Below are 26,583 nucleotides of genomic sequence, written 5' to 3' on the forward strand. Positions count from 1 at the left end.
TTATGTGCTGGTGCTGGGGGGCACACAGATGCTGCCCCCTCTGTCCTCCTGTCAAGTAGGACCACAACCTGCCTTCACCACTCTTGCCCCCCCAGGAAGATGCTCCCAGTACTTTAAGTCCTCATGTGCATGTTCAGCTAAAGCTCACAGTCATCTGGAAAAGAAAATTACCTGATCTCCTTTGACTCCTTTGTCACCCCTGTCGCCTCTGGATCCCTGGAGAGAGATGACAGGGTGATAACAGCTTAATTACTACCACCTCACAAGGAAGGAAAAAATAATTCTCCTACATGAGGTGTCACTTGGAGTCACAGAGAGTACAGCAATATCGACAGAGTAAGGTGTATGTCAGATACCTCAACACATTTCCTTATTACTTTCATTAGTATTATAAATGAATTATGAGTAACCCTTATAGGAAAAGGGACTCATTCTCCCCAGATAATTACTCTAAATTGCTTTCCTGTACATAATACTTCCAAACCTGTTTTTTTTTTTCCCCACAGCTGGATTCACCCAAGTCCAGGTCCCACTGTATGGTCTTATGGTGAAAACTGCCTCTGTGTCAAAGTCTGCACACCACAAATAAATCAGACCAACAGAGGCTCTTATACCCATTCTATAGCTGGGGAAACTGTAGCCAGGTTAAAATAAGAATAAATAACTTGCTCATAACTGAAATAACTTGCTCATAAGAAGTCAGGGTGTAAAACTCCTTTAGCACCCCAGACCAAGCCACGAGACTGTGCTCCCTCTTGTTGATTGCTTTCATTTCTCAATAGGACCTTCAGGCTTCACTCCACCAAAATTCAGTCTCATTTTTACAGTTCCTTTTTTTTTTACATAATTGTTTCAAATCGCTAAATTATATATTATTCTACTGTCACACTGACCTTTTCTCCTCTAGTTCCAGGAAAACCCTAAGGGGAAAGATGGATATTTTAGTGCTTGTATCTTTCAAGATTACTCAAGATATAGGACTTCAAAGTGAAGAAAAAGAATGAAGCACAAATACCTAATTGCATCAACTTGTAAATGCAAATCAATATTTATAGCTTCTAGAATTGCACTGAAACTGAACTATGAAATATGAACTAAAGGCAAGTCAATGCAGCCAAAAGCCAATGTGAAAAAGCCAGGTAAAGCCAGAAAGTTTGATATCACTTTTTAAATTGAGACAAGGGAAATAAAATATAATTGAAATTAAATAAAGCCTTAGATGCCACAATTAATAGTCTAAAAGTATTTTAGCACTTATCTTCTTTTCATGGTTTGCTTTTTTATTATTATTTTTTCTTTCCCTGTGGTACATCCTTAAATTAGACTATAAAACTGAGTTTCTCCTTAAGAAACATACAATAATCAGTAGCACCTAATTCTTCTTTCCAGTCCTTTATTGGAATATACTCATTACCTAATTTTTTTCAACTACCTTAAAATAGTGTGGCCTAAATTTGTAAAGGCAGAGGCTATTCTCTAGACAGTAATGTTGAGATACTAGAAAAGCTAAAACTAATTGTGCCTGTTATCTAGCTATCAGTACATATGCATAAATTCAGTACAGGACCAAATAAACTTAAGAACTCCTTTTTCTAGTGGGATACAATTACATATAATGTTCTATTTTAAAATATATATTTTTGTTACAGCAATGTGCACCAGAGCGTTTTTATGAAAAGCCAAAAACACAGCCAAGCCCAACCAGACAACATAACCTTGCTTGAAGAAGAACATATCTTTTTTAGCTGTATTAGAAAATATGTATCCTGATAAAGGCTTTCCAGCAAATTCATGAGGGAAACAGCTGTCAGCAGTGTTAGAAACCAATGTCTGAAAATGCAGCATTTGCTTAACAAACCTTGGAGCCCATTGGTCCTCTTGTACCTGGCAATCCCATCACACCCAACTCTCCCTTTTCACCCTAAAGAGGTTAATAAAGAGAGTTATTGATTGTGGCTCTCTAATGAGGTCAATAATGAATGTCTGATAGTCTAATGGTTCAGGTCTTTATGTCAGATGGTTGAGACAAGCCTGACCTTGGGGTAGCTTTGTAGCCAGAGGTCTATATTGCACCTGTATTATGCACGAGTCCTCAAATGTTATCTTACTCTTCTATGTGCATTTTTTTGGGTGTGTAACTTGTGCTTCAGCTTTTCTAGATCCAATAAAAGGACATACAAACAAATTAGCAGCATCTGAGCATCCTTGTACTGCATGAAGATGCAGTGCCCCTACTCAGTGTCCCTTCCCTGAGCTTCAAAAAAGAAAGATATTTTGGTGCAAGACTCAACGGCCTGGGGAGGAAAAGCCATCATTTTTATCAAAGTTCTGAGGCATCATGTGTTTCATGGTGATTTGGAGCCTGTAAATCATGAAAAGGCTTTACAGCAACTTCTCTGGCTGCTGTCAGCTAATTATATCTGAGGTAAAATATGGAATAGTCCCCAGTGGTATGCAGAAGCCCTACCAACAGGATACAGTTGGCTCTCATTATCTGTTGGCTTTCACTGTCCTAGTAGTGGAGAGGATTTTCATATTAGCTGCTGCCCCAGCAGAAGTTCAGAAAAGACTTGAAGAAACAAGGAGAAAAAAGGATTGGACCAAGACCATGGAAAAGAAAGACACATGGAGATGGGAATGAGAAAAACACCCCAAACAGCAGCTTACTGGAGATTTCCAGCAAGAAGTGGATGCAGCAAATTACCATAGTGAAGATGGGTATCAAGAGTCTGGGAAGACCAGAGATAGGAAGGGAAATGGAGAAACATAACTGATGGAAGTGAGCACAGAGATCTGCTGGCTTCTATTTAACTGGAACCTTCAGTGACAGGCAGGAAACTGATTATAGAGACAAGAAGTGACAGTGTGAACCCATCAACAGAGAAGAAAGGTATCAGAGGAGACCATAAAAGACAAAGAGTCAGGATCAAACAGCCACTAGGACTTGCAGTCAAAGTATAGGAAGAAGTCTCACTACAGAACGTGAGATGCTTCCAGTAGTGTGATTAAAAAGCATAACATTTGAAAAAGAGGAGATAAAATCAAAATTAGGATGACTTCATAAATAAAAAATAGTGCTTATATAAGGAACAGGGCAAGTGAATGAGTGAATGAGTTTTCTGAATGATGAGCTCTCAGTAATCAGACTGTAAGGGACAGAGGTAGCTTGACCTTCCTCCTGCCCTCACTGTTTCCACTGTGAGAAATCACAGCACACTGCATTTTGGGAGACATCATTTCTCATTGGAGCACAGGAGGTTCAAGTTGAATATTTGAAAAAATTTTTTTACTGTAAGGGTGACAGAGCCCTGGAACAGGCCGCCCAGGGGGGTCGTGGAGTCTCCTTCACTGGAGACATTCAAAACCCGCTTGGACATGTTCCTGCACGATGTACTCTAGGTGGCCCTGCTCTGGCAGGGGGGGTTGGACTAGATGATCTTTCGAGGTCCCTTCTAACCCCTATGATTCTATGATTCTATGATTCTATGATTCTATGATTCATCTCATAGTTCAAAGTCAACATTGGCTCCTTTTTTGTATGTAGTCTCCTGTTGCTTGCTTGCATTCCCACATGCTATATTAAGATGTTTCTCATCTAACATAGCTGTGAGGAACTTGAGGGTCTGCTTCCCAGGTGTGGCTTGCATTCAGAAGTCATCTATTATTCTTGCTGTAATAAGAGCATTACATCCTCTGAGGTGGGGGGCACCCATGTTCATGGAAAAAGAGGAATCAAATATGGAAATATATGGAAAATATAGCTTCAAACTAAGCACTGCATGCAGTCCTTTTGCCTGATGCATGCTGGATTGAAGGCAAATAAATTATCTCAAAAACCCCAGGAGAAACTCCTGTACACTGGCTTCTGTGAAATGCTGTATACCTTTTGTAAAAGGTAGCACTCAGTAAAGGACTGCCCTTCAGCTTTTTTGCAATAAATGCAGATGAAGCAACCACTACACGGTAGCAAAATATGTCCTGCCATTTCTTCTGCAGTTGGCTCTGAAAAATCACAGAAATTAATGTTTGTTGGTATGGGTGGGAACTTCAAAGACCTGATCAGCAACCCTTGTGGTTTGTAACCTATCTTCTCTGACAAGAAGCTGGTATTTTCCCTGTGACCTCATGGGCACACAGTTACACTGCCAAGAAGTCCACGTTCAGGCAAGGGAGAGCACCACAAAGGACAGTCACCAAAATGATGATCAGTTGTGAAACATTGATTTGTGAGATTGTGAGATGCCAGTGGTTATCAATGAGTCTTCATTAGATGGAATGTCAGTTTCCCTTTCACATACTTTAATTAACATAAGAAAAGCTACAAGGGCTCAGCTGAAGGTGGAGTAACCCAATCCTAGACTGGGCAGGTCTTTGCAGAAAGTGTAAGAAATGGGAAAAGCACAGTGTCCTTGCACTGCTGCTGCTTCCCAGCCTCCAGCAGAAAGTAGTTTAGAGATTTCTTGAGGCAATGGTTGTATTCAGACCAGTGATCCCACACAGATTTTAGTCTTACCTTCGGTCCCACAGGTCCAGGCCATCCTATTGGTCCTGGCATTCCAGGAACACCCGGGGGACCTGGTCTACCCTTGAAAGAAAAACACCGATTACGATTCATGTAACATCATTCCTGCACACAAAACCCCTCTGCAGACAGGAGAGAGGGAAGGAATAAAGCATTTTCAGGAGAAGAATTTAAAATGTTTCTTTACCTTGCTTTTAATAAAAAAATTAAATACTCTGTTATATTCATAACACAGTTTGTTGATGCTAGTGGAGGATGTGTGGGCTCACAGAAATACCACATTTCATGGATTCAAATATGCAGATCAGCTACAGAGTAAATCTACATGCAGTCAAAATAATAATCCTAAAAACCCAGTATCAATAACTTAAATCCTATTTTCATTTAATAATACGATGTCAATTAAAAAGACCTCCATGAAATTATATCTGTACAAATCCATTTTACATTAAGTACAGAATGAAATCTTTAACTAAGATATTCCTGGTTTTAATTACTATTCTTATTCTGAACATTCTCATATTACGAGTGATAACTGCTCTTTATTAGCTACTATTTGGCTAGCAGTAGGTACATACACACAGTTCTTTATCTATTTTTATTACTGCCTGGAAATCACTCCTTTAGTATCTCCTGAAATGCTGCAGATTAGTGCTATTCCATTGCTTTACACCACTTGATAGTATGATCTTAGAAATGTCATCATGACATTTGGATCTAAGAGTGACCCTCAAGAAGCCAGACATCTTTTAGCAGTAATTGCACCATTTTATTTCCAACCTGGACAGCTGCTCTTCAGGGCTCCACTGATTTTTCTTAGAAGAGTAAGTACTAGTACTGATGCACTGTGTTTAAGGTTTGCAGTCCCATGTAGGTTGATGGGTGACTCTCTTTGAGACATTACTGTTTTTAACATTTGAATTTATATAACTAATTTTTTTTTTTTCACTGAAGGGCATTTGCAATTTAGATTAAAGAAAAGTATCTCTTGTTTATGTGTTTAAATTAATTTGAATTACTAATTGGTAGCTGGTGTTAAAATCCTTTATATATTATTAGAAGGGTGTTAAAATCCTTGGTATATTATTAGAAGGGTACTTCTTTTCCTGGTTAGTGACTACCCTCTGTGTGTCTCTGATTTCATCCTGCATTTCTGTCTTCTTTTCAAGTTAATTACATTAAATGGAGGTACTTAGCAACTGAGATAGCATATTCTGTTTCATCACATGTAGGAGCACATATTTTTTACAATGTATCATGGCTCATATGTCACCAGGCATAGGACTGTAGTCAGCATATTGCATTGGTGCCAAAACCCTGTAAGTGAAATCATTGATGGTTGTTACTCCTTTGGGGGTACTTGGCCAAGCCTTGTTTAGACTTCAGCAGAGTGAAAATTTTTATTTTTGTTTGTGTTTTTTCTAATAAGCCTTCAATGAAAGCTCCCACACCCTGCTTTCTCTGTCTGCCGAGACACAGTTCAAGCAGCTTCCCATTCTGTTGTAACAGCCTGGCCATAGCTGCCTGCTCTTACTGAGGGAACCTGGCAAATTTAAATCACCTCTGACAGCTCTGCAAGCCAAAGGGTCCAGATCCCCAGCCCTGCACCCAGGGCTTCCTACCACCCATCCTGGGTACCAGGGAAGTAGCACAAAACTGTTAAACTTCAACGTGAGCTAATGTCTATTTTACTGTTGTCTGCAGCCCACTCTGACAGCTGCTATGTGTCAAGTATTAGATGGGTGTCTGGGACAGCACCTTTGTTCATACCTTTCTTCCAGGCCTTCCAATCTCCCCCTGCCAGAGAAAGAAATGTATTAATCCCATAGGCACCACACAAAGAACAGTGGCTCATTAGTTAATGCATTTATAACGAAAAATAAACTGGGGAGATCTTTGTGTTTAAGACTTTGCTTCCACAGGGAAAGGAGAAGGATTGCTTTAGCAGAGCTCCTTGCAGTCACCCCCTTGTATAGCAAAACAGGTAATTACCTGCTCAGCTGCTTAGGGCTCCTTAAGCACCACCCTGGAGTAAGCAAATCCTTTTCAAATCTGAAGCCACAACAGACCACTTTTAATATCTGAGCCCTGCTTCTCATGTCCTCCCAGAGGGACAAGGTGTTCAAAGGGTGCTGGATAAGTTAAGATCACTGACTTGTGCACCTGAACTTCTTTCTTATCACATACTGTAGACATAGGTAGCTACCGTGAGAAGCCGTAATTAATATTTCAAGATTGAAAACTAATATTGGAAGATGAAGATTAAAATAGTTAAGAACAATTCACAGCTTTACATTCAAATTAAAGCAAATCCCCACATCCAAAAGGCCCATCATTGAATAAATGGACAAGGAAAAAGTGAACCAGCTTCTCTATCTCTTCCCTTGCTCCCTCTAAAACACCAAATGCTCTAAGACACTTACTTTCTCCCCTTTTGGTCCCATTACACCAGGGATTCCTCGTGGACCCTAGGGAGAAAAGTGAAAGCATTAGTAAGAAGACTCTGGTGGTTGCCTTCACTCAACCCATGGTAGGTGTCTCCTGGGAAGAGTAGGATACCCTAGATTGGGGTGATGGATATGGTGTTTGACCATGGCCTCTAAATGCCAGGCCTGTGTCACTACTGAATGGCAGGCTGGAGAGCTGGAGTGACATGATGAGTGATGGGTCATCTTCTAGATGAAGAAAACTAACAAGAAAGAAGGCCTGGGGCAAAGGAAAGATAACAAGTTATTGGAATCCTGAAGAAGTAGCAATGGGGACATGGAGATTCTGTGTCAGCTAGCAACGGAGGTCAGCCAAAGGTGTGGAAAGGGAAGTGACACAAAACATGTGGAGTGGTCTCTGCAGTGTGGTATGGACATGGAGGACTGCCACCACTTCTGAACCCTGAAGATATTTCTCTCTCATATAAGTCTGACTGTCCTTTTAGGAGACTTCTTAAGCCAGGTAGACTTTGAATCCCATCTCAGAAAAAACCCCAAACAAACCAGGTTTGTTTCTAGAATGCTTTGGTTCACAGATCACCTTTTATTTTTGAATTATTAAAGAAAAAGACATGCCATGATCCTGCATCAGAGGAGCATTAAATTCACCATACAAATCACTCACTCCATGTTTTCACCCTGGTCATCTTACACTGTCCAAAATGTGATGCAAATTGTACCTTAACAGGAGTAAAACGTACCCTCAGATGCAAACTACTACTACAATTTAAGTCAGTAAAATTATTTTAAACTTATTTCAAGAGTGTAAATCAAAATACATCTTATAGACTCAGAGCCAAATTTTATCGTATTACTTTCATTTTGCTTTGGGTTACACATGGGAAGAATTATGCTCTGAGTTATATCACTAGAAATCAAATTGTCCTTCAGCAATTCAGCTCTGAGACAACAGTATTAGTTTTACAAACTCCTTTGAATGTCATGCAAGCTACAGCAGGAAAGAATTCAAAAATACTTTTTAGAAAGCATCTCTTTTCATGTGACCATTGCCATAAAAGTATTGCCCAGAGAGCCAGGGGACTGCTGGCTCTCACATTGTCCCATTGTAAGAGACAGACACACAATTTATAATTAAAAATTCCAAAGCCATGTTATAACCACCCGACTGTCTGCCATTGGGATAAAATCTGCCAGCCTACTCTGTTTAAAAATATTCTTGGAGGGATCATAGATCATTTGGTTGCAAGATGAATATTATTTATAATTATGGACCTTGCAGAACAATAGAATTAATGTTAGCATTCCTCCTCTTTAAGTCAGAGGGAGTATTAAGAGGATTTGTTGTTTAGAAAAAAAAAAAAAAAAGATGGTCTAGCATAGACTGAGGTAACTGTTTCTTTTACATGTACTGCAAGTCTGGATTGTGTCCAGCCACACTGCAGAACTGTTTCATAATGCAGAGAAGACTTTTCTCAGTACAGGACAGGACAAACATTTCCCATCATTTCTCTCCACATCTCATCATTCACCTGCTGAGTGAGTCTGCCTCATCCTGCAGTTTAGCAAAGACAAAACAGAACAGAAAAGTCAAGGCTCTTAAAAAAAGCCTTGGGGCTTTCACATTGCATCTTCTAGACTATTTACAAATACTTTCTAGAATACTGACTTCTAAATAATTAAAGCTAAGCTCTCTGCTACATAACTAAACTTTAACTGTGAGGCACTGTCCTTATTTTTTAAACAGTGTTTGGATGCTTGTTAATTTCTCAGGCTGCAGCAAAGTCTCAGTCACAGTTTTGCTGTAGCAAAGGCTCCATGCTGTGTGTGCTACTAGCTGTACTGTAATAAATCTGGCACCCAGGGGCCTTGAGTAAGATCATTGTCCCAAAGTACCAAGCACAGCACACAGGCACCACCTGTGTCTTAGGAGAAAGTGGAAGTACCTCTCCCTGAAAGGTGATATTTTGATTTGGAAGGAATGAACTGAAATGAAAAGACAGATGGGTGATCTTCTCTACACTAGAGATGTTTGTGAAAACCTTCACCCTAGAGGAGCGATATTTCCTTCTAAGATTTCTGACCTCCCTTAAAAGATTTCTGAATATACGAATTATAAAAAAAAATTAAACAGGAGATCAAATGGACTGACTCAAGGCTACCCAGCAAGTCAGAGGCAAAGATGTTGCAGGTCAAGCTAGGAGAACACACATAGGTGTTTGCCTTCTCAGGAACGTTCTCCATTCGTGTTCATTGCATCTCTTGTGCATCCACTTCACAGGCTTGTTAACTCACATAAATTAGACCAGAATCTAAAGCAAAGAAGAGACTAGCAAAGAGCCTCTGAAGGAAGTGATGACATCTCCAGGATTTTTGATGGGTGCTACCTACTGTAAATCTCTGCAAAAAACAAAGGATGAACTTGAAACCTACTGGAGTATGCAAGGCAGGGAGGAGAACACAGGGTAAAAAGCCTAAATGATTTATACATAGTCAAAAAATGAAATTAAACCAGACCTTGGTATTCTTTTAAAGTAGTAAAAAGCATTGGCAAGAGATGCTTTACAGCTTTCTAAGTGGCATGGAGTAAGTGAGAGAATGACATAGTTTAATCACAAATGCATCACTCACCTGTGGGCCCAGAGGCCTTGCAGGGCAATGTGATTTGGGCAGGGAGGAAGCCTCTATTATCTGGAGCAACTCTTGACACAACTCTTTCATATCCAGGGCAGGCAGCTTCTGTATAACATAAAACATGTGAGTCAACATATAGCCATACCTACCCAGTCGGAGTAGTACACAGACAAGCAACCACCAAGTGCTTCAGCCTCAAGAGGGTTTATTCACCGCCTTGGGCAGAAGAGGAGGGTTTGTCACGAGGTTATCTTCACAGATGCTTGAACATTAGCACTTCAGCACAGCATCCTGACCCATGCTTCCTCCTCCTGCCCTTCCAGAGGCACCTCACAGCCAGGCTGCCACACACCCCTGCAAGACAACGTGGGACCCTGGCCTATTCTTAGACCTGACCCTGCTCTCTCCATTCCTCTTGACAAGTAAAGGCTCCTCTCTAAAAATAGCAACTTTGGCCCAAAAATAGAGACTGTGCTCAGGGGGGGGCATCAGCAGCGTGAACTTTGCTCCAGAAGATACCAACCTGTAGGCTTTCATTCAACGCAGAGCAGAGATGATGCCTTTAAAGACCAATGGATGTCTAATCTTTTGATGTCAGAATTAGGCTTGCATAAGTAAACTGCCTTATTTATGTCCTATGACAAAAGGAATCTCCCCTGGAAAGGCAGACAGACACTGAACCAGAAACACTGCTTTAAAACAAATGATTCTCAGCTTCCAAGTGAGAAGCCCTTTTTCCATAAAACTCCAGCCAGAGACTCCAAAACATAAGCTACTTGTATTGAATTCGCGTGGCTCCCCTCCTCCAGTTTTATTTCATGTTTTCATAAAGGACATGGTGTGAAGAGTGATTTTCTGTTCAGATTATTCTCTGGGCTGCTTGAATCTCAGGTGCCTTGGTCCCCACCCTCTCCTCGCTCAAGGAGTACATCATATTTCCTAAAGAAAATCTGGCTCTGGGATTCCTTTCTGTGGAAACCACAGCACACTGAGGGGAGGGGATGAGCAAAAGGAGTGTAACTAGATTTTGGGTTGGTTGGGAGCTCACTCTGAGCTCAGTCCTGATCTCAATCCAGAGCTCAAGACAACAGAGGGTTTTACACTGTATTTTTTCTTAGGTTAGTTCTTATCAGAGATTTTCTAATAACTATTTACATACCACTAGCAATAATTACAGTATCTGCAGGTGTTAAATCAATGGTAGAATTAAGGAACATGAATTATTCAAGAAAACTTCTTTATATTGAGATGGAAAATACTTTGGTGTTAACAGACCATGGCAGTAAGTGCTACCTTACTGTATCCTGTGTGTTCATATGTTATTAGATGTGCATTAATACATAGCATATAGAGCGGGTATGTGCCTAGCTGAATGAGTGAAAACTCCATACCAGCAACCCAGAGACATCTTTCTTGTTGCAAAATGAAGTGATGGGAATAGTTTTTGTAGGAGGATTTTGGGACCTTCCTTTCATCTACTGGATAAGGTAAGTATGATGCAAAACAGGACACAAATATAATCTACACTCTGAAATTATTGTGTTGGATGGGAAATTACCTTTCTGTCCTTACTTGGTTTATTGCATTTCTAAAAAGAAATATCTTTAGTTCAGCATTGTCTTACTCTACAGAAGGTCCTAAAACAGAATAGGGAGAATATTTTAAGTTACTTGAGCTAACTGCTTGAACAAACCCAGCTTGACCAAGCCTTGATCTATTTGAGGTTTACTTCAAGCCCCAGTCTGGGATGTTAAAGGATTGTTCTAACAGAGCCATATCAACACAGCCAGACAGGTTTGCTGAGTGACACCATGAAGCAGTGCTAAAGAGGATGCTTCAGTCTTTGTCAAACACCAGAAGTCATGCAAAAAGAAACCAAAGGCTCCTGGGCCACACTTACAGTGCTCCAGCTCTTCCTGAAGTATGGTGGTGGAAACATGGGTGGTGGAGGAGGAGGAGGAGGCCCAAGGAGGCAGCATGCTCTGCGACTGAGGTGTTTCTTCTGTTCCAAACAAGGGAGATCTGTTCAATACAAACACTCATCCGTTGTCTTGAACACCACAAACACTTCTTAAAAAATATAAGGAGTTTCTGTATCACAGGATATTTCTCCATCCTGCATGCATTGATTGCAACACTATAATCCAAGCAGGGATTTAAGAAATTGAGTGGTCACTATAATCTGTAAAATCCTTCTTCTGCTGCAGGCTATGCAGAATTTTATGCCCTTAACATGACTGTGGCACAGGTTGAGTTTGGAAAATTTCAGCAGGCAACACTGGACAATAGACTGAAATATTTCTCTCTGCCCTCCCTGTTTCAAAAGTCTATTAGAAACAGCATTTTCTGGCTTCCATTACAGCCCAAGTGTCACCAGGAAGCCCTCCATGATGTTGCTCACCAGCCCACCCCATGAACCAATTTTCTGTGGGTACTTCTGTGATAATAGACTTAAATTATTCCCCAGCACATTTGTCTCTATTTCCCCAGGGACTAAAATCAGGTTGCCTTATTTCTGATTGCTGCATTATCATTAAGAGCAAACACTCTACAACCCAGATTTGGCTCATAGGTTTGCCACCAACCACCTGATAAAGCAGGATCTCAGCTGTGTCTGGCAGTGTATTTAACCTTTTCTAAGTGGGAAAAAAATTCTATCAGCAAAATAAGCAGCTGTGACTAAAGATTTGGAGAGAAAGGGCATGAAGATGTCATACTGGTTTTTTTCCTGATTCTATTTATTCCGTGGGTAATACCTCTCTAATCAGGGTGGGAGCCTTCTGCAAAGGTTTGGCCAAGGACAGTAAATATTTATTTAGGTTCACTGGTGTATTCCGCTGGCTAGTGGCAGCTGGAATTCATGTCTGTGAACTGAAGGTGGCAGAGAGCCAAATAAAGAAGGAAGAGAAGCCCTTGGTGAAGTATCTGGTATTAATAGAAAATCTCCAAATTAAGTTTCGAGGCAGACAAACCTGACAGAATTGCTGGATTTGTGTGCAAATCAATCACAGGCTGAATACTAGCTGCATCTCAAGTTAAGGCAGATTTTCTAAGGGACAGAGATACTTCTAGTTTTCTAATATATCAGAAAACATATCAGCTCTACCATCCCATGTTACTGGGTACAGAATTTCCCTCAGTCCCAACAAGTAAAAATCAGTTGCCCAGAGCAATGTGATTCAGCAGCATTAAAGGGCAGTTTATGTTATCCAGATTTTTTTTCTCTATTGAAATGCTATTTGTAAAGATACATTTGAGTAATTTAAAAGCTGAAAGGATTTTCTTTCTCAGCCCTTCCTCCAGAAGTTTGAAGCTCAATAAAAAATCTTTTAAGAGAAAGGCAGGTTTGTAATAAAAAACAGAGATATGTTTCATGTAAAACTTTAAATACATACAGTGGTCTTTAAAAAGAAGCAAAGATTTGAGTCTGCATGTCTCCAGTTTGAACAAGCTATAAAATAGATTAGATATTTAGAGTTAAATTCTGAATTCAGTTGCTCAAGTTTCAGCACATTTACTTCTGTGGCTATCTTAATTTCAAAATTTGGATGTATTTATTTGGACATACTGCATTGGAGCTAAATTGAATATTATTAAAGCAATGGACAGCTTACAATTTAACAGCATATAAAATGTGATTATTTTATTTTAGGCCATATTCCATTTTCATCACTCTTAGTACTACCTTATTCCATGATCTAGCTGAATTTCTATAGGATTGTTACAATTCAACAAGATTAAGAATATCAAGGCTGGCCCCATGGGGCTTAGTTGGTCAAACATCACTACCAGGCACTTTAGAAAAAGGTTTGCATTACTGTACTATACATAAAAATAATTTTAAAATAATTAAAGTATAATTATATTTATATTTACATGTAAATATATGTATTTATAATTATATAAAATGTAATAATTAAAACCAGATGATATTAAGTATTGTGTTGTTTAAATATTTTGCAAAGAGTAAATATAAATGTACATATACCTTTAATAGGTTATTTATCATATCCTCATGAGTGAAGTCAAGTCCTGGGTTACAAAATATAGGGATTTTCCTTTTTGGCAGCGAAGTTTGAAATTCTGTGGAACAGCTTTTATTGTAAAAACTCTATAGCTAACCAAGTTCATAGCAAAATAGCCATTAATTTCAGACTTTACAGTCTTATTCTAATACTACTGTAGCAAAAATGAGGTTGAAACACTGTTTAGGTTTGCTGGTATAAACAGTGGCATCACATACTGATCTCAATATGGAAAGAAAAAAAAAAAAGAAGCTATCTAATTACTATTATAGAGAATAGACACCAGTTATATAATGGTGTAGGAGTTAAGATCTGGGGCTCCATCATCAATCATGTCTATGATCTGGAAGGTGTACCTGTAAAGCCAATATTTAAGAAAAGGCCCCCAGGATCTCCCAGGCTCAGGCATGGCAGGTGGATATAACAAAATAGGGAGCACAAAAATGAGTGAGTCACAGAGTGACTGCCTGCTAGGATTTTAACCTTCCAAGAACCACTGAAATTCATTGGTGTGGATTTTGCCACTGTGACAGCTCTAAGATGTTACAACGATTGCAGTACTGGTTTGTTTTGTCTGTCACAAAAGGATTACCTTGACAGCATTACAGGCTCTCTGCAAGTGCAATGTATATTTTTAGGCTCCAGGTTACCTTTGTTTGCTAGACACAGCTTCAGAATACCACAGTCCCCATCAGTGGAAAAAATCTCAGCCCAAGAATAGGACTGTCAATTGTTTTATGTGAAATGTGAAGACCCTGCCTACATAGACCACATGTTTATGAATCTCATATGGAAGCTGCTCTTTGCAGAGCTTCAATATCAACAAGCACACTCAATAAGAGAAGGAAGACAAAATTAAAACCTCATTATAAGACTTGTCTAAGTGGTAATCAGTTTCAGAGAACATAAATATCATAATAGCTTTAAAATTGAATGTCTTTATTATTTTCAAACACGATCATTTTTATGGTGTTAATATATGTTAATTCAAGAGAGTGACTGTATTAATCTATGGGTATATATCCCTTCTCAGAAAAGAAGGGATTTTAGATAAGCTGTTGCAATGTGTCATTTTGTTCCTATTGACCTGCTTGCTTCTGGGCACAGCTGGAACTTGAGAAATATGACCTGAGATGGTCCAATGTATAGGCAGAGGGAAGCCTTCACCCAGGCTGCCTCCACCAGCTCTCTTAGCCTTCCTAGAGAGGCTTCTAAAGCTTCTTCAACCCTCTTAACCCCCTCAGATGCAATAGAGGTACCAGAGAAGTGCTGCCCTGCCTTATAGGGTATCTTGGAAAAAAAAAACCAACCATGAAAAGTGACTTTTACCCTGAAATCACAAAGCTGCAGGCCAGCTGTCAGGAGGAAAGGACAAGAAAGGAAAAAGATACTTAACAGGTGCTTCCCTTTCTATTTGCAACCACATTCATCCAGCAAGCCCTGACGGGAAGCTGAGCTGCTACCCAAGGGCTTTACACCCCCGCAGCAGTGCTGGTGGCCTGCCCAGCTCCTGACAGGCAGGACTCCACGGGATGGAGATGTCTGATGGCTGACACCCCATCACAGGTCCTTCTCCCACTTGGATAGTGTTCAGAATTAATGATAGTTGAGCTGGACAGACTGTTCAGTTAATCAGTGGGAGCTTTTCCAGACTTTTCCTCTCCTTTGTTGTTGTTCATTCAGGTTCCTCTTACTCTCCTTGCAAGGAGAGCAGCACCTTATGGGGAGCAGCCCCCCAGACTCTGCATCTGTCACTAGGTGATGAAGGCACTTTTTTAACTTAGGAAAGTTTAAGAGCTTGTCAAAGGTTCCTTTTGAGAGCCTTAAAGGTCCAAATCCTTTTTTTACAGAACAGATGCAGGTACTACTCTCTCCTTTAAAGGCCCAAAGACATGAGCCAGCACTGAGAAGACATATTTCTTTAAAATGTGTTTTAGAAGGTTTTGTGACCCCAAATGTGCTATAAGCACATATAAGCAGAGCCAAGCATACAGCCCATATCAGAAGATGGGTTGTGTTAGCAAATTACCTGCTTCTCTTAGTACCCTTTTGAACTTTGGCCTTAATGGCTTAAATATATCTTTTCCTATAAACCAGCTAATGTAAATATACTAAGGAAATCTATCAAGCCTTAGAGCTTAGGCAGTGATGCCTGAACAGAGGAGGCAGTGACCCAGGAAGCTCTCAGGGGAGCTATGGAATGAGATGAGGGACTTTAGCTCTTCCCTACTTCTGTTTTCCTCCTGTTTGAAATGGGGCATCAGAGTCTTAAAGGAATAGAGCAAAGCTGATCAGAAAATTATTCCCCATCCTTCTGGCAGAAAATGAAAAATTCCAGCTGAAACCTCACAAGTTTTTTTCAGCCAAGAAAAACTCCTAAAAATTTGAAAATACTGTTTCTAAATCCCCAGAGTGGCTTGAGGGCTGTAGCAACAGTAACATGTACTTTACCAGCAGGTGCACACTCAGAGCAATCATAATAAACATTTAAATAAAGGTATTTAAAATCAGTTGACACTCTAAATGTTTGACAGCAGCGGGAACTGTGGCATGCTGCCTGGTTGGCAGATCTCAGTGTTCACCTGGCAAGGATGCTCTGTCTCTGTCCCCACCTATTTTCAGCCTGTGTCCCTCAGCATCTCTGAGCACAGGTCCCAGTCAGCCCCTCACAGCCCAATCAGGAACTGGTGGGCTGATGCATCTTTGCAGGTCAGCTTTAGAAAACGCTATAGAAATGGTAAGTGGCAGAAAAGGAAAGGGGCCTGTGAGATTTCTAAGCAAGGAAAAGGCCTTTTACAACTCTCTATACACAAATGTGTCAGACATTTAATCTGTGTATATGTGCAACTATGAGGGCAATGAATATGCCAAAAGGTTATATACTGTTATCTCAGATTGATTGCTGAAGGAAAATTCTGAAATCCGTACAGAAAGAGAGAGAAGCATTTGCTTGGGTTGGTCCTGTGCTTCTGTTTCACAAGAACATGAAAATCCCAATAAAATCTGATTGGTGGAACATTTCAGTAGGCTATAATGCAGGTTTGTAAAACAAATCCATCCATCATAAATCCCCATAACTACAATAGGGCTATGCTGTGCAATTTTGCTTCTGTTGTCTTCCATTTGCAGAGGTCCAGAGCTCTAGACACTGATAAACAATGTTGACTCCCTTCAGTGCATGAGAAACTGAAGCACAGAGGAACTGAGAAACTCCTTCAAAGGTACAGAAGACTCAATTACAACATCAGCAACAGAGTTGCAATCTGGTAAATCATAATATCTCATCTCATCTCAGTCATTTTACAAACCAGATTATAAAACCCAACTGCTTGTCACATCAGAGTAGAATTATAAACATACTGAGCATTAAAGCCTAGAGAACCTACTACAGTCTTCAGAAGAGCCTGAAATTCTATAAAGATTAATGCAAGATGGCTGTCATGTCAGCCCCAAAAGATTTCTATGTGTCATTTGCTGCCCTCTCCCACTTTATCTGTGAGATCAGTAGCAGCAAAGACAAGAGACACCAGTGCCATCCCTCTGTATCTGCAAGATCATAATCTATCACTGCTGGCATAGATCAAAAGTGTACTTGACTTTGATGTTGCTCCACTGTATGCTCAGACAGTCCCTGGAAATCCCTATGAGACTGTGGGAGTTTCTGTGTGCTCAGAAAGACTTCAGAGAATGCCTTCAAATTCCTCATTGAAGCTTTGCTACCATGGACAAAATTAATTCCTCATTACTTCCTCACCCCAACTAATTCATAGCCCAGCTGAATTTATTCTCCTGCCTTTCACAAAAAATAACTCTGTATTGACAGGGTATTGTAAAAATTTATTAATCTTGTAGTTATAAAAAGCTAAAAAAGCAAAAAAATCCATTGATTCTTTTCCCTGAGTAAAAGAGAACTGAAATTATAGCACAGCCTTTAGACAAAGCACCTCCCTTTCTTGTGTGTATTCCCCAGGAGCATCCATTTCCGTGTACACACTTGTTAGACCCTGAGAAAAATGTTTAACATCTTCTTTTTTCTTTCCCCACTGTTTCAGTCCTCTTCTGCATTCTCACTATAACCATCTTCTAATCCTAAATGTCCTTCCACCATATCAGTCATGTGGCTACACAGAGAAACCCCACACTTTTCATTGAAGCAGTTGATTCCTTGAAAAGAAGAAGGGAAGAAACAAAATATCTAGGTTGGGGGCTGTTAATTACTGTGTGGTTTTTCTTTCTCACCTATTTCTGATATTCCTCAGACAATTGCCCCTAGAACTGAGGGGTTATTTGTTCCAGTTCTCTTCCACCTCCTAATCTGTCCTGGGTGATCCCTACCTCACATCACAGCTGAATGTGTCCCCTGGTTTTGCAGTCATGTACTGTCCTGGCACCAAGAGATACGTGCAGAGATACATGGCCTATCCTGACAATGAAGTTCATCCCTTAGAAATACAAAATATATTTTTCTGTAGTTTTAACTAAGAGCAGCAGTTTCTTTTGCTACAACTATGCAGCTGGTGTTCCTGTGCCAATGCAGCCTACCCATGGGAAGGCTCTGTGTCTTCTTTACAGTCTAGAAAAAGACTATAAAAACTGAAGGAGGCTAAAATGAGAAGTCACAGACTGTTCCCTTCCTCTGCAGGGGTTTGGTAATATTGACAAACCCACAAATTAACTGTTTTTACTGGGAGCAGAGGCCTACAGGCACTGCTTGTCTACAAATACATAGAGAATAAGCTGATTAATATCACTTAGTATTGATTGTTGGTGGAGTTCCCATCTTTTCACTGAAAACACCTGATTTTGAAACAGTTTGCTTTGCAAAAACTGCAGTTTAAGCCTCTATCTTTCATGACAAAAATCTAGTATTCACCAGCACAACCAGTACCTATAGACTTCAGATAGTGTTACGCTCATTCAAAGCCATAACACAGCACGGAGAAACTTAACTTGAACCAGCTGGGATCTCCACACCAGCTGCAGCATCACTTCCACTTGGGGTTCCCTTTTAGACTGGTTGCTGCCTATCAGAAACATCCATGGGTTATAGAAAAAACTTCAGATCAGTTACTGCTTCTTTTGCTGGAAAGCCAAGCAAACACTACCTCAGTCCTGAACTGACCTCAGTTCCTGGCAGCTAGAGAACTCATTCACCACAAAACAACCTTCTAAAATGTACTGGCTTTGCTTGGGCTGTGTCTACAGAGGAGCTTCCACAGACCCAAGGTGAAGGGCTGCCCTATTTGTAACATGAATGCTGCCCAGGAAAAAACAAAACAAAACAAAACAAAAATCTGAACTGACCGCTGCTGTAGTTCCAGTGTCCTGTACTTCAAGAGTACCAAACCTGGCATCTCTATTTCAGCATGTCTCTTCCCCCATCAGCTCAGCACAAGAAGCCAACCAAGTCAACCTTACATTAAACCAGGGGGAACAGAGGCAGACAGGGGCACCACGACATGCATGTTCTTGAGGGAATGACCATTCATGGTACTCACCTTCAGCAGAATTTCACTGCATCTTTTCCCTTTGTTTGCACTATAGTCACTGAACCTTTTGTGACAAGACAACTGCCTTGATGTCCATTAATGCCACAAGCAGGCCAGAATCCCCTTTCCCCTCCTGCATGCAAGACCCAGAGCTCTATTAAGGAATCCTGTTGCCACCAGCTTCCATCTTTCTCGGTAACAGCCAAACTCTCTTCTGATTCTTATTTACTGCTCCAAGGCAAATGCCACAAGCTCCTGAACTGCCTCTGATGTCCTTTCCTCATCCCTTGTCCACAGGATCAAGTGGGCTTTTACTCACTAGTCTACTGCTCATTACACAGGACCTTCTGGGGGTCCCTTGCTCCTGCAGTGCCCATCAGTCCTCTGAAGCAGCACGGAGCACAGCACAGGCTGAGCACCAGGATGGGCTCTGCTCTCATCTCACTCAGCACAGCCACCACAGGACACCAGAGAGGGTTCTACAAACCCAAAGGTAATTTCATTCTTAAGTATTATCTGCATTGATCTGAGCAGTAAAGCAGATGTGTGATTGTCACAGTTGGTATCTACCAGGGGAGAAACTATAGAAAAAATCAGGTGCTCCTTCAATGTAAATGTGTTTCTTTTAAAGACTCATTTTTTCAAGACCCATGCCATACTAGATTGTTGTTTTCTTACCAGTCAAAGCCTCTCCCCAGAGGCTGTTCAGGAACTGTCAGCTTGGAAAGCTTAATAGTACACAACCCTTCTTTTGGCTTACCTTTCTAGCCACTCACTTGGGCTATCAAGTGCAAATGGCCAATCCCAAGCTTATTTTTTTTTCTCTCAGGCTGAAGAGATTTTCTATTAATCTGCTACCTTCCTGTCAGGCTTCTGTTAGCCATAAAAAAGACAGAAATCTTAAATGCACAGCCTTTAAAATGTGTCCTTCGGCCAGCCAGATCCACAGCTGGGTGGCTGCCTTTTCTTCTAATAAATGATACTTTATTTTCCTTCTTCTAACAAAGCTGTAGCCTTTCCCAGTGGCTCATTTCCATCAGAACTTTTAATCCAGTCAATGTTTTCCTGCTCACATCTGTTCCGTGAGAAACCATTTGATCAATGGTGTCAGGATGCTGGGCACTCCGGGGCTCATGCTGACCTTCCAGAGGAGAGCCAGGATTCCTTCCCTGGTATTTTTTGCCCTTCAGAGATTCACCTCTGCTGCTCTTCTGTCTGGCTGCTGCTTTTAGGAGCCTTACTGCACAGCTTTTACTGATCTTATTTTAAATTCTATGTCTTTCTTAGTCCAGCAGGCTGTTTTTTTTTTTCTTTGTGATTTTTCAGAAATAAATATTTACAATTACTCCTCTTAGAAACAAAAAGAAACATCCACCTGACATCTCTGCTCTCCATTTTGGCAATATTTAGAGTTCCTGCAAGTTATTCCATTAGAATGAAAAAACAAAACAAAACAAAAAAACCCAAACAAGCAAAACCAACCAACAAACAAAAACCAACAAACACTGATGGGGTCCAATATTAATTTTATAGAAAGGCAGATGGGATCCTGACTCTCTCAGTGCCAGCAATCACCACTTACTGTGTTTTTTCTCTCCTATCATTCCTTTCACAAATGCACAATGCCCTCTCCCCTCAGCTCAGGGTCCTCAACTTTGCTGTCACCCTGCAAAGCTCTTGTTCCCAGCCCACCTTGCCCACCACTGTGGCTCTTACTTCTCCAGCAGGGTTGGTCCACAAGAAAGCTGAATTGTCTTCTGTATCTATCCCATAAGAGGTCTGCTTGCAAGTTAATTTACACCTTCCCAATCCAACTGTGGTACACAAAAAGGGCTACCTGGGGTAGAAGAAGCATCAAGATACTGTTGTTCTTCTCCAGCTGTTGCTGGTAATTTGATTATTTTCCCATCTCTCTGAAAAATGTAGAAACTTTCAGCCTGGATGAGTAGAAAAGCAGAGAAGAAAAGGAAGAGTGTCTTTCTACTACCTGAATTTGGAAGGTGACTTTCTTCAGGCCGGTTCTTACAAGGTGCAGACTGGTTCATGTAAGCCTACTAAAAATTAATATAAAATTCAAATCTGCTTTTCCTCACATGAGTGCAACCCCACTGCACAGCAGTGCAGGGACTTCAATAGAGCAGAGCTCTTAAAAAAAAAAAACACAACAAAAAACACTCATAAAGGACACCATAAGCACAGCGGTATAAGGATGGAAGCTGACAGATTACCCTGAAAAGAAACCTGCTGTGTCCAGGAGGGTTGAGCTACCCACTCCTGGGCCTCATCACTGCCACGTGCTTGAGGATGCTGTAATATTATTCCCTGAAACAGTTTCTCCAGAAATGATGCTTCAAGCACCAGGAAACTTGACCCTTTGGAGCTGACATGACATTCATATGTCATACTTCCAGAAACAAGGATGTTCTGTTGCCTAACTCTGCTAGGTTTTTAAGGTGAAGTTAATAGCAAAACAAAGATCCAAAGTTTCTTTTTTTCCCAATTTTGCTACAAACAGTTCCCCCCCCGCCCTCCCCAGCTGTTTATCTCTGCTTTCTAGTTACTGCTTTATGACCTATTCCTATGCAAAGAAGTGTGAGGACAGGAGTATATACTTTTAGCCCAGAATTTTTCAGGCATACCTGAAAAATACCCAAATGCATTTTCCCAATTAAGGAAAGACATGTTGTAACTTAAGAACATCCTCATTGTTAAACGTGATTAGTTTTAGAATTTACAAGTACAGCGCTGAAATCCATTCCCTAAATGTGAGATTACATCTTGGTGCCAGATACAAATAACTGACTCAGCTGACAGTCCCGGAACATTTGAGACAGCATTAAAATAACTGAGAATTTAAATGGAATTAATTCACTTCCAATACCCACTGGGAAATTCGTACCAGAAAATAGCAGATATCTTGCGGGTTTTTTTGGTTTTTTTTTAGATGTTTCTTAAAATGCAGGTGCAATCGAAGCATGAATGGAAATTTTTATTACGTCACTTTTCATGCCAAAGAGCCCTGATTAACACGCAATAATGGCACACAGGTTGTTGGGGATTAAAATGAATCTTGAGTTTTCTTGTAACTAAACACCTAGAGCTTGCCTGAACTAGGCCCCAGTTTGTTTATTGCTTGACACAAGTAGCTGAGATATTGGAACCTGAAGCAGCACTGAACTGCTACTGAACTCAAGTTAAACTGTTACCTGGAAAAGCACTAAGGATTGATTAATATCAAAGTGAAAAAGTAAAGTGCAAAATACTTAGTGCAAAAGCACTAAAGCACAGCATTTGTGACAGTAAGACAATACCACAGGACAGGACAAGGCCCAGCTGAAAACTGAATTTGAGAAAGTATAGTTGCAGGTGCAAATCCAGAAGAAAGGGACCATTCTACCTGGAGACAGGAGAAGACATGAATTTCAGATGCAGATGAAACAAAAGTTGAAGTAGAAAGCACACGTGGAAGAGAAAAGAGCCCAATGACCTTGGGAGAGGATTGACTGGATAACTCATTGTGAGGCCTTATAAGGCACAGTTAAAATACATTCAGGGTCCTTCTTTGGAGGCACCCAGCTCAAGCAGCAATAAACCAACTCTGACAGAACCTAGAGTCCAAACTTCTCAGAGGTTAGGTCCAGATCCAGCCACATTTAAGCAGGAATTTAGAAAGCAAGGGTCATCCCAGACTTTTCTTTCACACAGGGATAACAGCTCCCCAAAGCGTAGCTTTTAATCCAGCCTGGTGGTTGTGCAATTATGACCAAATCATCCACCAGATATTATTTTTTCCACATATTATCAAGTAAACATTTAGCTTCCATTTGTGGCAGGAGCGTTGCACTAAGAGCTCGCTGGGTATGATGGTGAATTTCAGTGGTTTGGCCAGAAGAACACAGTGCCTGGCTTACTGTGGAGAAATCCACAATGTGGAGATTTGCTCAAACTGTCCCATAGACAACAAGATTTCCTGATCAGTTCCACACCTTTTCCAAGCCTGAAACCAGGATCTGTCAGCCTGAGGATGTGGAGGAGGAAGAGACTGGCTGTAGCCTCTGCTCAGGGAGCCCTGGGGCCTCTTGAAGGTCAGTCCCTGGGGCTGTGCTATGGAAGAGATTTTACTGCAAAGGGCAGAGCCTGGCATTTTCCTTCCTATTTGCTTTTCTACTATGTTTTCAGGAGAGACATTAAGTCTTTCGTCTTCTAAAGGGAAATTTATCTGGTGAACTGTTATTTTTTAAGAGGACTGTTGAAACTGCATCTCCAAACACACACGTGTGTGCCACAGAGGAAATGCCAAGCCATGCAGATGCTGGAAACAAAAATTTTGTTTGCCTGGGTGGCATTTACAAGTGTCAAATAAATATAAGGCTTTTCAAAACAATTTTTGAGGTCTGATAACTTATATGCTATTGCAAAGCAGTTTGTAAGAGACCAGAGAAAATAAATCCTGATGATTCCTGTGTATCAGCATTAACTAATCTCAACATAACAGAAAAAGCATACTCAACTGAACAGAAACGGTAACAAATGTAAATGCTTTTTAGCATCTTACAAAGCTTAGTAGAAAAAAAAAAATCCATTTCTAAGGGTTTCAAAGAAGGAATTAAATTGTTTTTTCAAAGGATGTACTTCTTTGAACATTAAGTTTCTCTAAATGTTATCTTAAAAGCTTTCTGAAATGTATCTAGAACTGTAATGACTGTGTTATTAAATGGTATAGGGCTTTTCCCCAAAGGATTTCTGCATTACTTTTGTGGGCCCCAGAATCCTATTATTTGGATATCTTTAAATGAATGGACTGGCCAGACCATTAGGAGTGAAATACAGTGTACTAGCTCTGCACAATGTAAAAGATTTAAAAAAACAAAACAAAACAAAACAATTTATAAGAAATCATGTATGCTGCTATTGTTATTTAGTGCAGCTTATTATCTCATACAAACTACCATCCTGATCACCTTTCTCTCGTCAATATATTGACTGTAAATCATCTGGGTCTGTGGACACATGAGAGACATTTTAGAGAGAGAAGGACCTTGGGTCTGCAGATTCATGCCCAAGGTTGATTTTATGTACAGTCTTAAAATGTGCACCATTTGGTCACTGTCTTCATCTTAAAAACACAGGGGAGATCTTTAGGTATAGCTGACCTTGACACACAAATCTCAGTTGAACCATCTCAGATTTGACACCGAAGGAATCCAGGATGTTAGTTAGAAGCATCTCAATTGACAGATGCGGAATAACCGTGAAGGTGGGAGATAGACATTTGCCTTAAGCTGGTGTCAGTTCCTCAGAGGAGAGATGGAGTCAGAGCTCTCACCAACTTTCCCTTTCCTTTGCACAGAACGTGGCTAAAGGAAACTCTTGCTGATGAAATGGTAAAATTTATTAAGCGGGATTTCCAGTGCCCTGGTTCAGCTGACAACTGATTTGTTTTGCCTTTGCCTAGCAGGGATTTTCCATGCAGTGGACTCTTGTCAGCTATGTAAGTCATCCGAGTATTTGTTAGTGTCATAGCCCCAGCCAGATGATGTTTATTCTGCTAACATCCAGTTGGATTCCGGCAGCACTCATTGAGGTCAGGGCTTTATTTATAGAAGCAGATATACATTGAGATTCATTTTCTTTCCCTTGCTGTAAGCTACCTAAGCTCATCCAAAATAGAAAGAAACATGCAGACATGCAAGTTATAAACTAATTGGGCCGGATCCATGAATTAGCACAGCACCGTAGAAGCCAATGGAAAAAAGCGTTTTAGAGTAGCTGAGGATTTTTATTGTCTATTATTTCTTCCAGAGAAGGGAAGGGAGGGGTTTAAAACCAAAGATGATAAAACAAAACCCCAAAACAACCAAGCAACAAAAATGTCCCAGCGTGTGGCAAAGCAGCTCTGCAGTGCAAAAACTCATCCACCGAGATCTGAAACTGAAGCTTGTTGGTTTGTTGTTTTGTTTTTTTTTTCCTGATCCTGTGTTCCCGATCACTGAAAAGTGCAAGAATCAGAGTGCACGAGAGAGCTCCAAGCAAGGAAAAAGCAACAAGACTTAAAGCAATTTACCTGCTGAAAGTGAGAAGAGATTGTCAACGTGTGCAGTCTGAGACAGAGCAAAGCAGAAGACAAGCTGCAGGTAAGGTCCCCAGAGAAGAGAAGGGCTGAGGACCAACATGCTGGCTGCACCCTGGCAGATCCCAGCTGAGAGGCACACGGCTGCTCTGGGGATCTCTCGCTCTCTACCCTCGCTCCCTCTCTGCCTTGCCTGCTCTCTCCTCGCTCTGAGATGTCTGTGTGTCTGTGTGTGTGCATGTCTCTCTCTCTCTCTCTCTCCCCGTTCCCCCCACCCACCCCCCTCCTTGCCTTTAGGAAGAAAGAATGCCAACCATTTCCCATTAAATCTTCTCCTTACACTAGACGTGGTTATATTTAACTCCTGCGTGGGATCAGTTGCCCCTATTGTGGACATTAGATGCTAAAAGAGGGGCATGGGGGATTCTCCTTTTGCTAACAGAAGCAAAAAGGAGCTTTGGATAATAATAATGATGAGCAGGAAAGAGAGAAATTATGAACTGGACTATAAACAGTATCCTTCGGAGCAGGCAACCAGATGCTGACGTCAAGATGGATAAAATCCCTGATGGATCATCTTCTACAGGTCACTAATTGCCTTAATGAGAGAGATGAGCAGTGACCTAATATCTGCTTATCACTGGTAGTTACAACCATTGCCTTCATTTACAGAGTACAGCTGAGGTTGAGGGATGCCACAGAGGCTTCACAAATGGCAGAACAGATCATTATTTAGGATTTAAGTGAAAATGACAGTATCACTGATAGTGCCAGACATTGCAGGACTGCGAAAAGTGTACTGACAGGGTGCAACAGGTGGCAGAAACAATACATGTGCCACGATGGGGTGAGTGAAATGCTATCAGCTCTAGGAGTGGTGACAATCAACACACTACACAGCACTGTGGGAAGAAAACAAACCTCTGACTCTGGGAAAAGCAGCATGTGCCCTTGTTACCTGTACAAAAGCTTGGGATTTCCATGCCTTATTCCAACTGGCAGGGCTTTGCATATAAATTTCTGTCCTCAAAATAACCAGCACAGGGATCCGCTGTTCTGCCTGGGATCCAACAGGTTGCCATGAAAAGCAGAGGTATTCCCTCAGTGTGAAAGCCACCATGACTTCCTCTCTTCCAGGTTGAGATGTTTTCCACTGTTTACTGTTACTCACAAGACAAACATGGAAATATTTTGGATTAATTACAGAATCAATTTTTTTTTCCCCATTTATGAGTTCTCATTTACAGAGACAATGATAAGTCCCCCCTGGGCATTAACTCCTACCAAGTACACCACTGAAAAGCAGTGATGTATTTCCACAATTCTAGTTAAACAATCTTGGGTGTTCCTTGGGTGTTTAAAGAAATTGAAACATATTAAAAAAATCTTTCTGAATCTA

General features: G+C 40.7%; 1 protein-coding gene across 1 annotated transcript in view; it reads right to left on the reverse strand.

Annotated features, from left to right (window-relative positions):
- COLQ (collagen like tail subunit of asymmetric acetylcholinesterase) overlaps nucleotides 1-25,289 on the reverse strand; it is a 41,248-nt gene extending 15,959 nt beyond the window's left edge. Inside the window, exons 1-8 of the mRNA XM_030445492.1 lie at nucleotides 25,179-25,289; nucleotides 11,501-11,622; nucleotides 6,946-6,990; nucleotides 6,293-6,319; nucleotides 4,514-4,585; nucleotides 1,859-1,921; nucleotides 894-920; nucleotides 172-216 (exon numbers count right to left, since the gene is read on the reverse strand). Coding sequence (XP_030301352.1) covers nucleotides 172-216; nucleotides 894-920; nucleotides 1,859-1,921; nucleotides 4,514-4,585; nucleotides 6,293-6,319; nucleotides 6,946-6,990; nucleotides 11,501-11,622; nucleotides 25,179-25,287 — 510 coding nt within the window. The 5' untranslated portion in view covers nucleotides 25,288-25,289. The remainder of the gene's footprint in view (nucleotides 1-171; nucleotides 217-893; nucleotides 921-1,858; nucleotides 1,922-4,513; nucleotides 4,586-6,292; nucleotides 6,320-6,945; nucleotides 6,991-11,500; nucleotides 11,623-25,178) is intronic.
- Nucleotides 25,290-26,583: the final 1,294 nt, after the last annotated feature.

This window comes from Calypte anna, chromosome 2 (assembly GCF_003957555.1).
Source record: "Calypte anna isolate BGI_N300 chromosome 2, bCalAnn1_v1.p, whole genome shotgun sequence".
Classification (NCBI taxonomy): Eukaryota; Metazoa; Chordata; class Aves; order Apodiformes; family Trochilidae; genus Calypte; species Calypte anna.